Below are 16,360 nucleotides of genomic sequence, written 5' to 3'. Positions count from 1 at the left end.
CTCAACACATCAAGGGAGAATCCTAACGAGAAAAAGGTGCTTTGGGTAGATAGTAATCAACTGGAGACGTTGAGTGCCTTTGAGAACCAACCTTGTGCTCGGACCAAAAGACGATCTAAAGCGAGAACCTTCGAGGAGCAAAGTGCAAGGTAGGGATACCTCTCTCCCAATAGCAGAGTCTTTGAGAGATTAGACTCTATGAAGGAAAATGTCTCCCAAAACCTTCTTGGATGACAAGCTACAGATCTGCTTGGTTACATATAATAATGCACCTAAGAAGCAAGGTCTGCACTCCAACTTGTTAGTGTTTGTAGCTCAAACAGGTATTTCCATGAGGGTGTCCACTATTGGCAATCATCATTAAAATATACTATGCTTTTCCCACAAGTTCACTTTATTAATTAGCACTTTTTTTTTTATAGAAGTGACTTTTAATTAATACAATGTTATGAATATAATATTATAAAAAGAATAAAGATATCATAAATAATAATAATAATCATAAATAATGATCAATTAAACAATGATTAGTACATTGAAGAGGCATGTCTCTAAGGACATGATCGTTCATGAAGGGGCACTTGTCCAAATATATAAGTGGGCCCTCATTTGAAATCAAATATCATATATCATATATCGCATATCTTTCGTACATTCAACATTCTTATATTAATATATTATTGTCCTATAATGGATATTTACATATTTCAGATATTCTAAATATTTCATTGCGTATACGAACCTTGTTCGTTACATCTGTATCAGATCCGCGTTCTCCAATCCCAACCTTTGGTCATCAACCCTCTGTCAACTTCATTGCCATTGCAACTAAAGCATTTCGCTACACAGTTTTCTTCAAGGTCCTCCATTTTGTCATTGGGCCTGTTGACCACTGTAGTGTACCCAAATATTTTTGAAGACTCCATGCCCAAAGGATGTATCAGAGGCTTCATGTACCATCAGAATTTACCATATCATCATAATTTTTCAACTCTACTTCTTATTCTCATCTTCTTCTATTGTACTCAAATTCCACAAGCCCTACGAGGATGATGTAAAGTGATGCTAGTAGGATGAGTTGTGTCATGTAACAAGCCTAAGTAACTTGGGACCTTGTCATGAAGTGAGTTTACTCTAGGAGGTTTTTTTCACTCTCTTAATTATTATATCCAAACATAACCCCAAAGCCGGAGTACAGCTTGAAGGTGAGGCCTTGCGTGAGTCCAAGTGTCTAGAGTCGTTGTATATTACCATACTAAATCACTGTAAAATTTCGTGGAATTTGATTAGGTGTAGGGGTCATTTTTTAAATTTTTTTAATTTCTCGCAGGGCGGAAATTTGAATGTAATATGTAATAAGTGATGTTTAGAGAAGTTGTATGGGGTATGTGTGCTCAAAATTACACTTCACACCCTCAACTTTCTACTATGATACACTTTGAGGGGTAAAAAATAAATTCTAAACCCTCAAAACCCACTTTTCCTTAGTTTAGCGGAAATTTGGCAATAAATTAAACTATAAATAAATTAAATGGAAAAAAAATAAATAGCTCCATGTGACAAAATGACATGGAAATGACTTGGAAATTGTCTCAAATAAATGAGTCAAAGGGCCAAGTGGAGGATGATTTGGCACCTTGCATTATAAATACATGGACCACTCAAGGAATTCGAATTTATGGCTCAAGAAGTTGCTGACTTGGAAATTCGAATTTGTTGAGTTAATGCACATTTGGAGGGATTTGGGAGAATATTTATCAGAGATTCTTGTGGAAATTTGTCCCCCCATTGGTTTCCACACATCTACACTTGTCATTCCATCATGAAACACAATTTTGCTCAAGGATTGTGTGGACCTCTCTAGAGGAAATCGAACGGCCACTTGGGAAATTCGAATTTGCATGTAGAAGCATTGGGATTGTCACCCATTTGTCTTGAGATTGTCACCATTTTCCTTGGGATTGGCTCCCAATCTTCTATATAATAGAGCCATGGGCTTTCACTATGTATCAATTGTTTCGAGCTATTGTGCTTGGGAAATCTCTTCTCTTATGTACACTTGTTCTCATTTGCAATAAAAGACTTTGGGGCTCATTCATGAGTGTTGTTCCATTAGAGTACTATGATTGGCTCATTATTGGTATAATTTCCTTTGCTCATGCTTTTGATTTATGTTATTTCCATATGCTCTTGTAGATTTGTTAATGTGAAGCTACCTTGCATTGGCAATTGATTTAGGAATATGCTCTAGGTGTAGAAATCTCTAGCTATTTTCCAATAAATTTCTAGAGTTCTCTTATCATTACATTTGCTAAATCTATATGGGACTAATGTTGGATTGAAGTTTTTGTAGAAGAGAATCTTGTTGGATCAAATATCAAGCGTGAGGGGAAGTCTTTAGAGAGACCAACCCCCTCTTAACACATTCTCCAAGGAGCTCTCATTGCTTCTTTGAATTCCATAGTTTATCTTACGAAGTGATTTTCTTGTAGGGATTTTCCTTTGACATAGCTTGTACACAAGCAAATACTTATTAATTTAAATCTCTTTAAAAAAAATTGTGTTCATTGATTTATTCAGCTATTTAAGAGCATTTCCCAAACTAGGCAAGTGATGGAGTTCACTCCCATCATTTGATTTAGTTGTGTATATTTTTTGTATCATACTTACATGCTCTTTTTACACTAATCTTGTCTTAGTTTTGCAGCCCATAGTTGGAGTTTTGACACAAGTGCCTTAAGGAAAGACTATTTAACTCTAATTAGTTTTCTTGTAGGACCTCTCAAGCATCCAAGATTTATTTCAAAGTCGTGGACACTAAAAGGAGCTACAAATAAGGATAGGTCGAGGGCTTTTATGAAGATTGTAATTTTCAGATTTTAGCAAGTCTCATTGGCCCTTGAGGTTGCTATTGTTGGAGAGATACTATACCTATTTCTAGCTCCAAATCTTGTACTATTTCCCTTCATCTTTTGCGCAACCCTCTAAGAGGCTTTAATTCCATTGTAATATAATAATAAAAGATATATTTTGCTTGTGGGAGCTTGGGTTTTACCCATGGCATCCCTTCTCTCCATTTAGGGAGAAAAATATGTGGGTGGATTAACTTTTGCATTCTCTAGGTTTCCATTTTAATTGCATGCTTAAAATTTACACAACCTCATCATCACATTTTATTTTGCATGCTTAATTTGGGAATTTACACAAACCTCACTCATCACATTTTTGTTTTTGTTTAGATAAGTTTGCTACAATTCAACTTAAGGCTTTGCATTCTCTATTTTATATATTGTTTTGAATTACAAACACTTTAATTGGAGCAATCTACTCTTCACATGCAAGCATTTTGATTTCTAGCAAACTTTAATTTTGTTTACTAATTCATTTCCATTTAGTGTAACAAATTGTTTCATATATACTTGAGTTGATGCTTCATTTCTAATGCTACATTGTTATCTTGAGTATTGGAGCATTCAATTGCCTACTTAAAACAACTTTGTTTCTCAAGCAAATTGATTGCATCATTCTAGTTTACTTGCAAGCTAATCTCCATTTGAAAGTTATATTTGCAATATATTGTTGACCACCATTTCCTTACTTTGAAGCATTGCAAATTTAATATTTCCTTGGGAGAACGAACTTGCATTTCATTTAAGCATTTTAGATTAGCTTGAATTTCTAATTTACCTCTAATTATAAGCTTTGTTGATAGACATTATAAGGAAAAGACTTTCTTGGAAAATTATTTCAACCGGTACGAAGTAAGGCAAAGAGTGTGTGACCCTGCAGTTATGGAGGTGGTTTGTACTCTTGTAGGAACGAAGGCACATGTTGGCTCGTAAGACTGGGGGAAAGGGTATTGTTAACTTCATCATCGTGTCCTCAGCCCCTCTTTCTTATAGTCACTCCAATTTTTTACCATTTGACAAGATTTTAAAAGGAAGATCTCTCACTTAGATTAGGCATCTAGCTTATAATTAACCAATATAATGGCAGCTAACTTTAGTTAAGTGCATTTCATATTAACACACTTTACTTTTCAAGATATTTTACTTGCAAATTATTTATATCCTTGTCATGATGAAAATTTTTTGAATTGATTATCTCACTTGGGAAAGTACCATATTGTTCATTTTGCAAAGTGAAGTTTTAGCTTGTTTCATGTTACAAAGTTATTTTATTTGCCTCCTTACATGCTCTAGCATTGTGAATGATTATATTTTGAAAGCAATTTTAAATCTTGCTAACATCTTCTTGAATGACATGGTTACTTATGTTTCACTATGAAACATTTTTGAAGCAAGTGTTATTTATTTTAAAGAAATATTGAAGGCACTGGTATTATATGCTCATCTATGATTTATGAGTTGATGGTTATTGAAGTATATTTCATTTCATATTTGCTCATAATCTCAAGTAATCCAAATTAACCTTGACATCTCCTAGAAACCTCACATCACCTTTTAAACTTAGCTTTTCATTTAGGGACCACCCCCCTTAGCTTTCTTAGGAGAGAGTTAGGAATAGGTGACAACCCCATCTCTTAGTTTTTCCACCAATCACACCTTGTGTGGTTAAGGGTTTTTCTCACTAACTTAGGTGTGTATGACAGGAGGCAACAACAAGGTCTTTGGCCATTCTTTAAAAAAATTTTATAAAAAAAAGTAGTTCCATGGCCAAACTCCAGCGCAAAGAAGAAGAAAAACAATTTATATAGTATTAAAAACGGAAAAATAAATAAAAAATTTGATATTAAATATATACATATATAAACAAAAAATTGAAATATATATATATATATATATATATATAATTACATATATATATCCATATAATTTTTCATTGTTTTTTTTTCCAAGGAAAAAACGAACTTTCTTATAAGATATAAAAAAGTTACAATGCGTTTGAGTTAACATTCTGCTTAGCCTGCCTGTTTAGGAGCCAAGGCTCCTCTGTTTGAAGCATTTACGTCCCTTCAGGACTCTAAAAAACTTCAAAATGAAATCGGCTTTTTCAGCCATACCTGTAGTGCATGTCACAGCAAAAATAAGAGGCCGTAGATCTTCCTGGGCTTCCATACATATGGAAAACAGCCCAGGATCAAAACCAAAATGTTTGTCCAGCATATAGTTCGCTCTTTAAACCAGAGCATTTTTTTAAAAAACAAAAAGCATAGGAGTAAAGTCTGTTTGAGTGAAGATCACATTCTATCGCTAGCAGGATAAAAACAGTTTAAGAACTAGAGCATCTTCATAGACAGATTAATATATTTGGAGCTTGATCCGACACACGGATCTGATCGTTTTCCTGTTCTGTTATTCTCCAAACACCCACAGACTGCCGCAAGCCTTCTTTAGAAAATCTATCCGCTTCCTCATTGAATTCCCTGTATATGTGAGCAATTGTGAAAACATTAAACTGCTGTTTTATAGTTTGGATCTCTTCAAGTAAAGGCAATAACAAGTAGTTCTGGCATCTATGCTTCCCCAATACCCAGTTTATGACATTTAACGAGTCACCGAAAATCTGAACTGTGAGGATATGTTTTTGAACAAGCCAACATAGGAGAAGTTTAAGGGCAGTGAGTTCAGCAAAATTATTTGTCCCCCTTCCAATTCCCACCGAGGCTTTGAGAGAGTGTGTGCTACTGAGGTGAATGCACAATCCGGCCCCTGTGTAGTCGTTTTGAGCGGCCCCATCAAAGAAAGCCCACGGGATCCCTTCTCTGATGCTTGGTTCCTTCCGCGGGGCAGCGTTTGTGGGGGCCTCCTTGATAGGAATACTGTCAAGGATGGCACTGCTTTGGATGGCTATGGCTGTCCCCGGAGTCAGCTGCTCACGAAAAATGCTTCGGTTTCTAGTAATCCAGATACCCCAGCAGATAATGGGTGGTAAGTTTCTTAAATTCTTCTCTTGAAAGCGATTCCACCAGGTTTCCCAAGCCGTGAGCAAACAGTCACCTTCCCATCTGATTTTTACATTGATCAGTCTTTCCACTTCAGCCCATACCTGTTTTGTGAAAGGGCAAAAGATGAACAGATGAGAGATGGATTCAGATTCAGCATAACACAAAGGGCATCTACCCGGTCCTTGTTTGAAGCGTGCTTGCAAGACTTCCCATGTAGGGATCTTTTGATTTAAGGCACACCAGAAAAAAATTCTTGCTTTTTTGGGGCATTTTAACTTAAATAAAGGTTTTGACCACCAGACTGGCGGGTTCCATCCTTTATTCTTCATCAGAAAACTGTAGCCGGCTTTTGGCGAATATGAGCCAGTCTCTGCATGTGCCCAAACCAGTGTATCTGATCTGTCCGAAATTCTTATATTTGATCTTCTAAGTTCTTGGATGAAGGCCTGCCATTCCTCTCTCCAAACAGGATCAATTCCAATCTCGACCTCAGTCCTCCAAACCTGACCCCAAATGGAGTACTGATCCAAGGATGCTATCTGCCTTAGGTTCCTGATACCTATCTCATCCAGATGATTTAGCAAACCAGGGGAGAGAGCAAAACCCTCGTTACACCCAACCCAAGGATCCCTTCCAATCCTGACATTTTCTCCATTTCCCACTCTCCATGCTAACCCTTGTTCAATTATCTTAAAGGCCTCCGTAGTGGCTTTCCAAATCACGGAGCAGCTTCTTCCTTTTTTATTTGGCTTTCTGATCCAATCTTCCAGAGGTGTGGGGTCAATGTACTTCCGCCTTACCACCTTTGTCCAGAGGTTTTCCATAGTGATAACCCGCCATCCTGATTTTGCAGCTAGTGCCAAGCTGAAATCTGTGGGACTTTTCAATCCCCAACCACCCCAATCCTTTGGTCTTGCTATTTTGTCCCATGCCACCCATGGGAGCACGGAGTCTTCCTTTGATCCAGACCATAAGAATCTACTGCAGATCTGCTTGATTTTGTGAAGTGTTCCTTTTGGAATCCAAGTCAGAGCAGCCCAGAATACCGGAATAGCCTGGAGGACCGCCTTTACCAAAGTAAGCCTTCCCGCCCTTGAGAGCCACTTAAAACTCCAATGGGTTATTTTTTGTTCAATCTTCGCTATAAGCCAATTCCAGTCTTGCTTTCTGTAAGAAGATGGTTTTAGCCAAAAACCCAGATATTTGAAGGGCTGCTCCATATTACATGTGCCAAATGGCAGCTGGCCTGCGATCAGATTCTCCTCCTGTCTATTGAACCCTTCAAAAATAAGTTGTGACTTCCTCTCATTTATTTGGAGCCCTGTAGCCTTTAGGAACAGATCAAGAATGCGCTTAATTTCTAAAATTTCATTTATGCTCCCATTAGTAAAAAGAAGTATATCATCAACAAAGAGCAGATGAGTAATAAACAGGTTGACAGCAACTTCCAAACCTTTTACCAAACCTGCTTGTTTTGCCTTTGTCATAAGCCTGCTCAATCCTTCCGCTGCAAGTAGAAAGAGCAAAGGAGAAAGTGGACATCCTTGGCGCAAACCTCTTTGGCTTCTAAAGAATTTAGAAGCAGCTCCATTAATCAGGACAGCAAAGTTTACATTGGTGACACATCCCATGATCCAGTTTATGAAACCCACCTGGAAACCCAAATGTGTCAGCAGAAGCTTTAAATACATCCAGCTGACTCTGTCATAAGCTTTTGATAGATCTATTTTAAGCACTGCCCCCTTTTTGTTTGCTTGTCTTAAACTGTGAATAGTTTCTTGGGCTACCCCTATTGCTTCATGAATTTGTCTCCCATCCAAGAAACCAAATTGTTCCTTTGAAATGCAGCCAGATAAAAAGGGTTTCAGGCGAACGGCAATGATCTTAGCAATAATCTTATAAATGGTGTTGCACAGAGAGATAGGCCTGAAATCTTCAAAAGAACCAGGATCTTCTGTTTTTGGGATAAGTGCAATGAACGTTGCATTGAAAGGACCATAAATTTCCCCTTTAACCCTTGATTCTTCGACTACTTCAGTAAGCTCAGCCCCAATTGATTCAAAGAAATGTGTAAAAAGTTCTATTGTCCATCCATCGGGGCCTGGACTTTTGTCTTTTGGCATAGACTTTATTACATTTTCTACTTCTTCTTTTGTCACTTCTCTGAAAAGATCATCCGCATCCTCCTCCTCCACGAACCTAGGGAAAGCCTGGGCAGTTCTGATGATTTCGGGCAATGTAATGTCCCCCGGGTCCGAGAAGAGTGAGTGAAAGTGAGATTTCCCCATAGAGGACAGTTCCTCAAAAGAGGAAGCCTCCCTGCCTTCAGCATCCCTTAGCTTCCATATCGTGTTTGCATTCTTCCTCCCTTTTGCATAGTTATGGAAAAACTTAGTATTTTCGTCCCCTGCTTTCAACCATATAGCCCTGCTTTTTAATCTCCACTCCTCTTCTCTATCCAATAGAATCTTTGCCCTTCTCTTTTCCAGAGCCAGAATTCTTTCTTTCGACTCCTGAGATGAGTAAGAATCGTTTTCTGGATCTTCTAGAGTCCCTAATGCCTCATCAATACTCACTAAATCTTCCACTTGCTTTTTCCTCCTATCTGCAGCCCATTCAATAGTAGCTTTTTTCAGTCTTTTAAGGTTCTCCAAGAAACGGCCAGCTTTATTCATCGAGTCCTCCCGACTTGCATGTCTCCAGGTCTCGTTAAAGAGCTTAGTGAAAGATTCCTCCTGAAGCCAGGAAGCATTGAATTTGAAGGGCGCCGCAGGCTTTGGGGGAGGTTTAGAAAACTCCAGAAATATAGGAAAATGATCTGAGTTTCCTCCATCCCCCACCCATTGACGGAACAGAGGAATACTGGAAGCCAATCTTTCATTAATAAGGAAACGATCTAGTCTTTTCGCAATTCTGTCTTCCCCCGTTCTTCTATTCCTCCAAGTAGGTTTTGCTTTTATGATATTGACATCAATCAAATGATGCGAGAGAAGAATATTTGAGAAGAAGTCAGTCAATGGATCCTCCCTCGCAAGAGGCCCCCATGCTTCAGCCATTCCTAACGAAAAATTTAGATCTCCCCCGATGATAAGATTTCTGTCTTTTAACAAATCTTTTGTGAGAAGGTCGTTCCAGAAAGAGGCCCGCCCTTGACAAGGGCCGTAGACATTTACAAATAGCAGAGGGATGTCGAAATCAGGAGATATCACCTCCACACCCAACACATTTGGTAGACCCCAGGAGCTTAAAACCTTCAGTCTTCCCTTTTTAAACCCCAAGGCTAGACCTCCTGAATGCCCACTAGCATCTGCAGCTATGAATACCCATCCTGGGAGGAGAGAAGCCAAGGAGGATTCAACATCCATACTTTTCCCCAGAGTTTCTTGAAGGAAAACTATGTCTGGATTGTTTCGAGCAATAAGGTCTTTTAAAGCTAGTTTTTTGGGTTTACTAGCTAAACCCCTGCAGTTCCAAGAAAGGCAAATCATTTTATAACCGATTCTGGGGGTTTTGTTGCTCTAAGCGCCCCGGGAATTGTCATTTGTTTTCCATCTGCTACATCAAAAACGGCTTTTGCTTGTGTTTTTGACAACATAGATTTTCTTCCTCTGCCCTTCTTTGGGCATGATTTTGGGGTTTCAGTGCCCAAACCTCCAACAGGATCCAGAAGTTCCTTTGAGCACCCCGATTTTTTGCTATGAGATCTAAGATTATATTGGCAGCCACCGGAGGAGGTTCCAACATCGGGTACCAACGGGGGGAAATCCTCACAGTTCAGATTTAAGGAGGGAAGTACAGACGTAATAGATTCAATATTTTGCATAACAGACTTAGCATTTTCTATCATTGAGACCCCCCCTTCAACAGATTCATAATCAGAGACAGAGGTATGTTTAGGAAGAAGCATACCCGATTGATCTTCCGGTGAGACCGCGTCCGGAACAGAAGGAGAGGGATCCAGGATTGGTTGGTCCGCTTGCAAAGCCCTCGCGTCTCCGGCATCCTTGTCTCTTTCTTCCGTTGTCTGCTTCGATTGCTCATCCACGGGCTTACCTTCTGGAAGGACCTCCTCCTTCTCGCTCCCGACCCGCCTATTACTCCTTTCCCATTCCTTATCATCTCTAAAGGTCCTCCTCTTCCTCCTACCCAGTGGGCAATCACGGGCCAGGTGCCCATATTCATGGCAGCAATGACAGCGGAATGGGAGTAATTCATAGTCCAAAGGCTGCTCAACCACGTACTCTCCATATCGCAGCGGGATGGTTTTCGCCAAACCCTCCTTTGGATTTAACCTCACCAGAATCCTTGCCACCCCCATCTCGAAATTTTCAAGGTAAGATCTGTCTGCATCCAGATATGTTCCCAAATGGTTCCCAATAGCCTTAAAAACAGAGTCCGCCCAGAGATAAGGAGGGAGGCTCGGAGCCCTTACCCAGACAGGAAACTCTTCAACCTTCTCTTTTGCAGCGTCGAAGAGCGGCGTCCATCGCTTAAAGAAAACCGGTCTGTTCCCAAATTCCCATATTTTTCCTTCAACCCATTCCATAGCTTCTTTATTACTGAATCGTGCCATGAACCAGCCTTTGACCAGAGAGTTTATCTTGCATGAAGCCGCTGGGGTGTTTGCCCACTGACACGATGCCCACTGTCTGAGATCTTTACCGGAAACGGGCCGACCCCTGATTCTGCCCACCAGGGTAACTTCGGCGAGCTCAAGGACGCCATTCACTTGCAAATCCATACCAAGAACGAGTTCTGAGAGGGTTTTAGTCTTTAACGGTTTTGCTTTCTTTCGTTTCTCCCCAACCCTTGTTACTTCCGGGTGTGCATTCTGATCCCCGAACTCTGGATCATGTAAACCCTCATCCCTTTGGGTCCCCACATCCTGCTTGGTGACATGCACGTCCCCATCCGTTGAGGTGGCTTTATAAATTTTTTAATAACATATATATATATATATATAAAGTCGAAAAAGAAAAAAAATCAAATTAGCGGTTACAGTCTGCAACACCACCAACAACACAATTACGATCTTCAACTAGACTCTCTTGGAGCGCAGATGCAACCACTACCGCTTGACACATGCACCTTGTCGTCGCGTTCGCAGTCGCCTGTGCCCATCCTATCCACTGCATTTCCCTGTCGCTATCCTTATTCACGTCATCAGCGCTTCCCATGTCGCCGTTAAAGCACCCATCGAGTTCGACTCCAACCACCACACCCGTCTGTTGCCACTATCATTCTAGTCGCCTACCTACTACCCCATTTTCCGTCGTTAGTCACCTTTTGTTGCCATCATTGTTATACAAATAGATTGAAGACAAAAAAATTAAAGCATTGAAACAATAGAAATGTCACCACTCTCCATTCAAGTCATGACCATTAATTAATACAAGTTTTTTGATTGCCAAGATATTTTTGTTCGAAACATTGTCCGTAACCATATGAAGTATTCCATGTTAATATATTAAGTGAAGGAAGCCACTCAATGAAAATGATACACAAGAACTATATACAGAATTGAGTGGAGTCGTATTAATAAGCATTGAATAATTAATAGTCAAAATACCAACTATCTTATTTTATATTGAATATAACTAGCAATTGTCCCAAAAGGTACAAAGAGAGGCCGATAGGATTATTAAATTGGAATTGTTGAATTTTTCTAGAAGAGTTAATTGGTTTGTGGAAAACCTTGTTTTCTTGGAATTGTGCAATTACTTTTTTTAGATGTTTTGTTTATATCTATATTACAAGGAACACATTGAATGTCTTATTTCATTTCTGCTATCCTTACTAATATCCTTTCCATGATTTCTCTTGATCAATTTGATGAAATATTCCATTATCCTCTGGTCAAAGTCCTCACCTGCATATTAGTGTACATCCCGGTAAGTTCAAAGCTCGAAAGCCAACCAAAAAAGCCAATGATAACGACCGTGCACGTATTCAAATTTGTAATGTAAAACTACAAGACAGAGTTCAGATAGATTACCTCCAAGATGGGTATCACTGTTTGTAGCCAAAACCTCAAAAACTCCTTTCTCAATAGTCAGAACGCTGACGTCAAATGTGCCACCTCCAAGATAAAAAAAAACAATATTTTTCTCTCCACCCTTCTTGTCCAAGCCATAAGCTATTGCTGCAGTTGTGGGTTCGTTGATAATGCGAGCTACATTCAAGCCAGAAATAACACCAACATCCTTCGTTGCTTGGCACTGTGCATCAGTAAAATAAGTTGCGCAAGCCCACAAGTTAACAGTGACAATGCAGTCAACAATTGGTTACCCACAACCTCATTAAAAAAAAAGGTTCAAAAGAAAGCATACCAGGGACAATCACCACAACATCCTTTATAGTCTTGCCAAGGAATTCTTCTGCAGTGTCCTTCACCTTAGTCAAAATCATAGCACTGATTTTCTCAGGGCTAAATACTTTTGTCTCTCCATCTCGTCCCTGAACTTGAATATAAGGTTTCTCTTCTTTGTTCACAATCTTGTATGGTACAATTTTCATCTCCTTCTGAACTTTTTTGTCTTCAAACCTATATAAAACAAATGTTTTCATTTAATTGTGCTCATCAAGTAAAAGTTTTAAATCATTTTTGTGAAGTTTGGATAGGGTAGAAACCAAATCCTGATCTGACCCGAACCAAAATGTTGCTCGACCCTGACTTAACATGCCAATTTCATGACTGGCACCCTTGTGGGTTCAATATCAAGGCAAAATTAGACATGCAATAAATATAATTGTCTAATAAATGGGCAAATCAGAGATCAGAGTACTTACTTTCTCCCAATGAATCTCTTGACATCAAAGATGGTTCGTTCGGCATCAGTCAAAACAAAGAAGCAGAATTTAAACCAAAATGAAGGGAAAGAAAATAGGATCCGCGACTCAGCAATTGCAACGAGCTCCTCCCTGAGCCACTTCCGATTCGAAGGCGGCATAAGCAAGCTGGCATACTGTTGGAGATCCCTGGTATCCTTGTGCATACTCTTGGCAGACTTCTTCCTGGCTAGTGCAAATACGAGTGTCCATACCATACTCATTGATATAAACCTCAATATTCACCTCATCCTTACAAGGCACTATAGAATTATACATCCTCGAGACCAGAGCAGCAACAACTGGAAGAAGAGTTTGCGCAGCAGTCAATCCGTTCACATTGGGGCGTATAGACAGTCGAGGGTATTCTCCATATTAATTATCTCCGCTATTCCACTTCAATAGGAATGTTTTTTGAAATCTCTGTTTTAAGCTTAATTGAATGCAGAGAATGAAATGGTCATAACTGGATCTGCGTATTATATACCACGACTTGAATGTCTATAAATGTATTGATCATATTGTAGATTGCCCATCCACCTTAAACCCAAGGTTTATATTAATTCACTCACCCTGATACTAATATATTTGGAAAGACTGAGTACTGAATTATTTTTTTGATTTTCTGAGAGAAGTTTTAATTTGGTATATGATGGTGTTCTCACTTGAGGTTGAATTTATTATTGAGTAATATGAAAGTGTTTACTTCACAGTATATACTTTGGTAGCTCAAGTAGTTGTATTCTTGGCTATTGGATACACTATTGGTGAATTCCTGGTATATCCCATGGCTATTGGATATATTATTGGTGAATTCCCATTAATATTTGTTATATATACTAATATTACAGTGATAGTGACTACATTTCATCACTACCAAAGAAGATTATTAGAAAGTAAAGTCATTTCTCTTCAGCAAAGCAAGCTCCTCCATCCATACCTCAACCCATTCAACATAAAAATGGCTCTGGTACTCTGTTAATTCAACTACCTAAATTCGTATTTCAACAATTTTTTCTTTGGTCAACACACCTGGTTCCATTAATCATATAAATTATTAAGTCAGTTGTTTATTCTAAGCCAACACTCCATTGCCTCATAGCAATATATCAAGGGCACTGGTCTTTATTTCTCAAAACTCTGTTCTGTTGATGCCAAATGATGCCAAATCCCACATATAGCAGACAAGTGTTGAGTAATTTCATGTGCATTTAATGATAGAACTCATGAATCTTATTTCTGATATACATTGTTCGAGGCTCCAAGTCGTGATTGTTAAATTGCTAATTTAGTTTGCTTATAGACTGTTTGGATGCCAATATGAATTGGCTTATATAAACATCATTCACTGGTATTCGTTTCATTATGATCAGAGACCTATGACTACTTACCAAAGAGAATGTTTAATGGCCTTAAGTCATAATATATCATTATAGGGTATTTATTCAAGGTCCTTGGCGCCAAATCCTGATATTAAGGTTCAATTCCAGGCTACATACAAAGAAGAAGTGGGTAGCTTATAAATTTTCAAATGGCTCAAGAATTGAATGCTAGGGCATTTTGTTTATTATCTTACTAGCAAACAATTTGATGTTTGTTGTGCATAGATCCTGAAATAATTGCCTTAGATGTATTAATGATCATGAAAATTGACATCATGTATGCTAGGGAAATTTGTTTATTATCTTACTAGTAAACAATTTTCTAGTTGTCGTACATAGATCCTGAAATAATTGGCTCAAATGTATTAACAAACATTAAAAAAAAGGAAATTTAATTTTGAAACCCCAAATGCATTCATTCTCATTAAAAAACCTTTTGTACAAGCACAAAGGAATAGCCCAATCTAATTAATCAAAACAATGGAAATGATAGGATTGATTTTGAAACTTCAAACACCATCAAAATTTCACTCGATGAAAATCTTTGTACAAGGACAATGGGCCACCATCCTTTCCCTCCCAAGATGGGGAGGCTAATTAATCAAATTTAAAAAATCTGCGTCCAATTTAAATATATGGTTTCCGTCCATGTTGCCCAAACCAGACATAACAGAGGCCTTTTGGTATTCCCAACTCTTTTTTCAAAGAAATTTGTTTTCCCTCGGCACATTCATTGAAAAGAAACCCAATTAAAATTACAAATTTCTAAGTAAATACAAACACATAGGAAATGTAATCAACAATAAAAACCAAATACTTACTAAAGAGAGATCAGCTCCATCCAGTCAAATGGATTCTGTGGATTATACACTTTGCTATACCCCAATGCAACCTGAATTGCCAACAAAGAGATTGCCCAATTAAATTGGTAAAACATTACATCATGTGCATGTACGATACAAAGCCCTACTTATTCCTGACAATAACAAATGCATACCAGAAGCCTGTCAGCAACAAAGTCAATATATTGACTCATGAGTATAGCATTCATCCCAACAAGATCACATGGGAGAGCATCACAAACAAACTCCCGTTCAATCTCAACAACATCATAAACTATCTCTTTTAACTCTCTTTTCACTGAGAGAGGATAATAAATTAAAATAAAAGTTAAAAAATTGACCAAGTTAATCCTATACCCTCTTTGAACAGAAACGGAAATGCTTAGAACCGTGGATACATATTGAACAAATGCATTCATAGTGATTACCACGAAAATAAATATTTTCATTTGTGTGAAGGTAAGTCGAAAACATTTAACCAATAAAGCATATGCCGAAAAAAGGAGAAATTTTATTTTTAATGAGAACAAATGAGACTTTGCCGCAATCTATATTCTTCTGGCTACATGTATATCTTAGATGTTCTGAGAATATGATCTTCGAAGTCGTGAACGGCAGCAGGAGCGTTAATGGCTCCATTGACGGAATCTGCACGAATTTGAGGAGCCGTGGCTGCGGCCACCGAAAAATATTGCAGGGTTTTCGAAGAGGAATTCACGTTACGGGAACTGATGTAACGGAATTCATCAGGCCTCGCTGAGGACCAAACTCTGCAGGCTCTTCGGCTCACGAATGGAAGCACCCTGGATTCCATAAAACCCTTCCAAATCTTGAATTCCAGATCAAGATTGCCTAACAAATACCTTGAAAGGCCGAACTGATTCAAGCACAGGAAAAGCAATTGCTTTATTGGTTGCTCGTCTGGGACAAGAAATTCTCTGCCCAGGCGCAGTTCCAGCCACCTATTTTCCTCTTTTTCGGCTATGTGATGAATGAAATGCATGGCAATTGCATTGAAGAGGCAGAGGGAGGAAAGCGTTACAATAGAAACAGCAAGCCTGATGCATATTCTGGTGCATGGCGTCCAGAAAATCTTGCGTTTTGCCAAAATTACCGTACTTTCTTGATTTTTCGTTATTTTTTTTCTAGTTGAAATCTACGGTTGAAAGCTTCTCATCTGATCAAACGGCTCAGAGTAAAAGTGTTGACAAAAAGTTGATGCATAGGAAAGGCCTATCGGCCTAAAAATCAAGTGCTTTGGAAATTGATGAAAAAGTAGTATAAGATTCAAAAGTCATCTACGAGATCATTTTTAAAAATAAAAAATTTAATTATAGAAGCATGGAAGTACAAGTTTAATTACAATTACAAGAGCATAGAAGTAAAGAGAGTCGCATAAA

At 38.5% G+C, this 16,360-nt stretch overlaps 1 protein-coding gene across 1 annotated transcript in view; it reads right to left on the bottom strand.

The window, feature by feature from the left end:
* Positions 1–16,012, bottom strand: part of LOC149217766 (ribonucleoside-diphosphate reductase small chain-like) — a 33,262-nt gene extending 17,250 nt beyond the window's left edge. Inside the window, exons 1-2 of the mRNA XM_089391413.1 lie at positions 15,116–16,012; positions 14,940–15,010 (exon numbers count right to left, since the gene is read on the bottom strand). Of these exons, the coding sequence (XP_089247539.1) occupies positions 14,940–15,010; positions 15,116–15,409 (365 nt within the window). The 5' untranslated portion in view covers positions 15,410–16,012. The remainder of the gene's footprint in view (positions 1–14,939; positions 15,011–15,115) is intronic.
* Positions 16,013–16,360: the final 348 nt, after the last annotated feature.

This window comes from Pinus tabuliformis, chromosome 1_1 (assembly GCF_031772625.1).
Source record: "Pinus tabuliformis cultivar Carrire ecotype Pingquan chromosome 1_1, CPIR1, whole genome shotgun sequence".
NCBI classification, from domain to species: domain Eukaryota; kingdom Viridiplantae; phylum Streptophyta; class Pinopsida; order Pinales; family Pinaceae; genus Pinus; species Pinus tabuliformis.
This window is presented reverse-complemented; position numbering and strand designations above follow the sequence as displayed.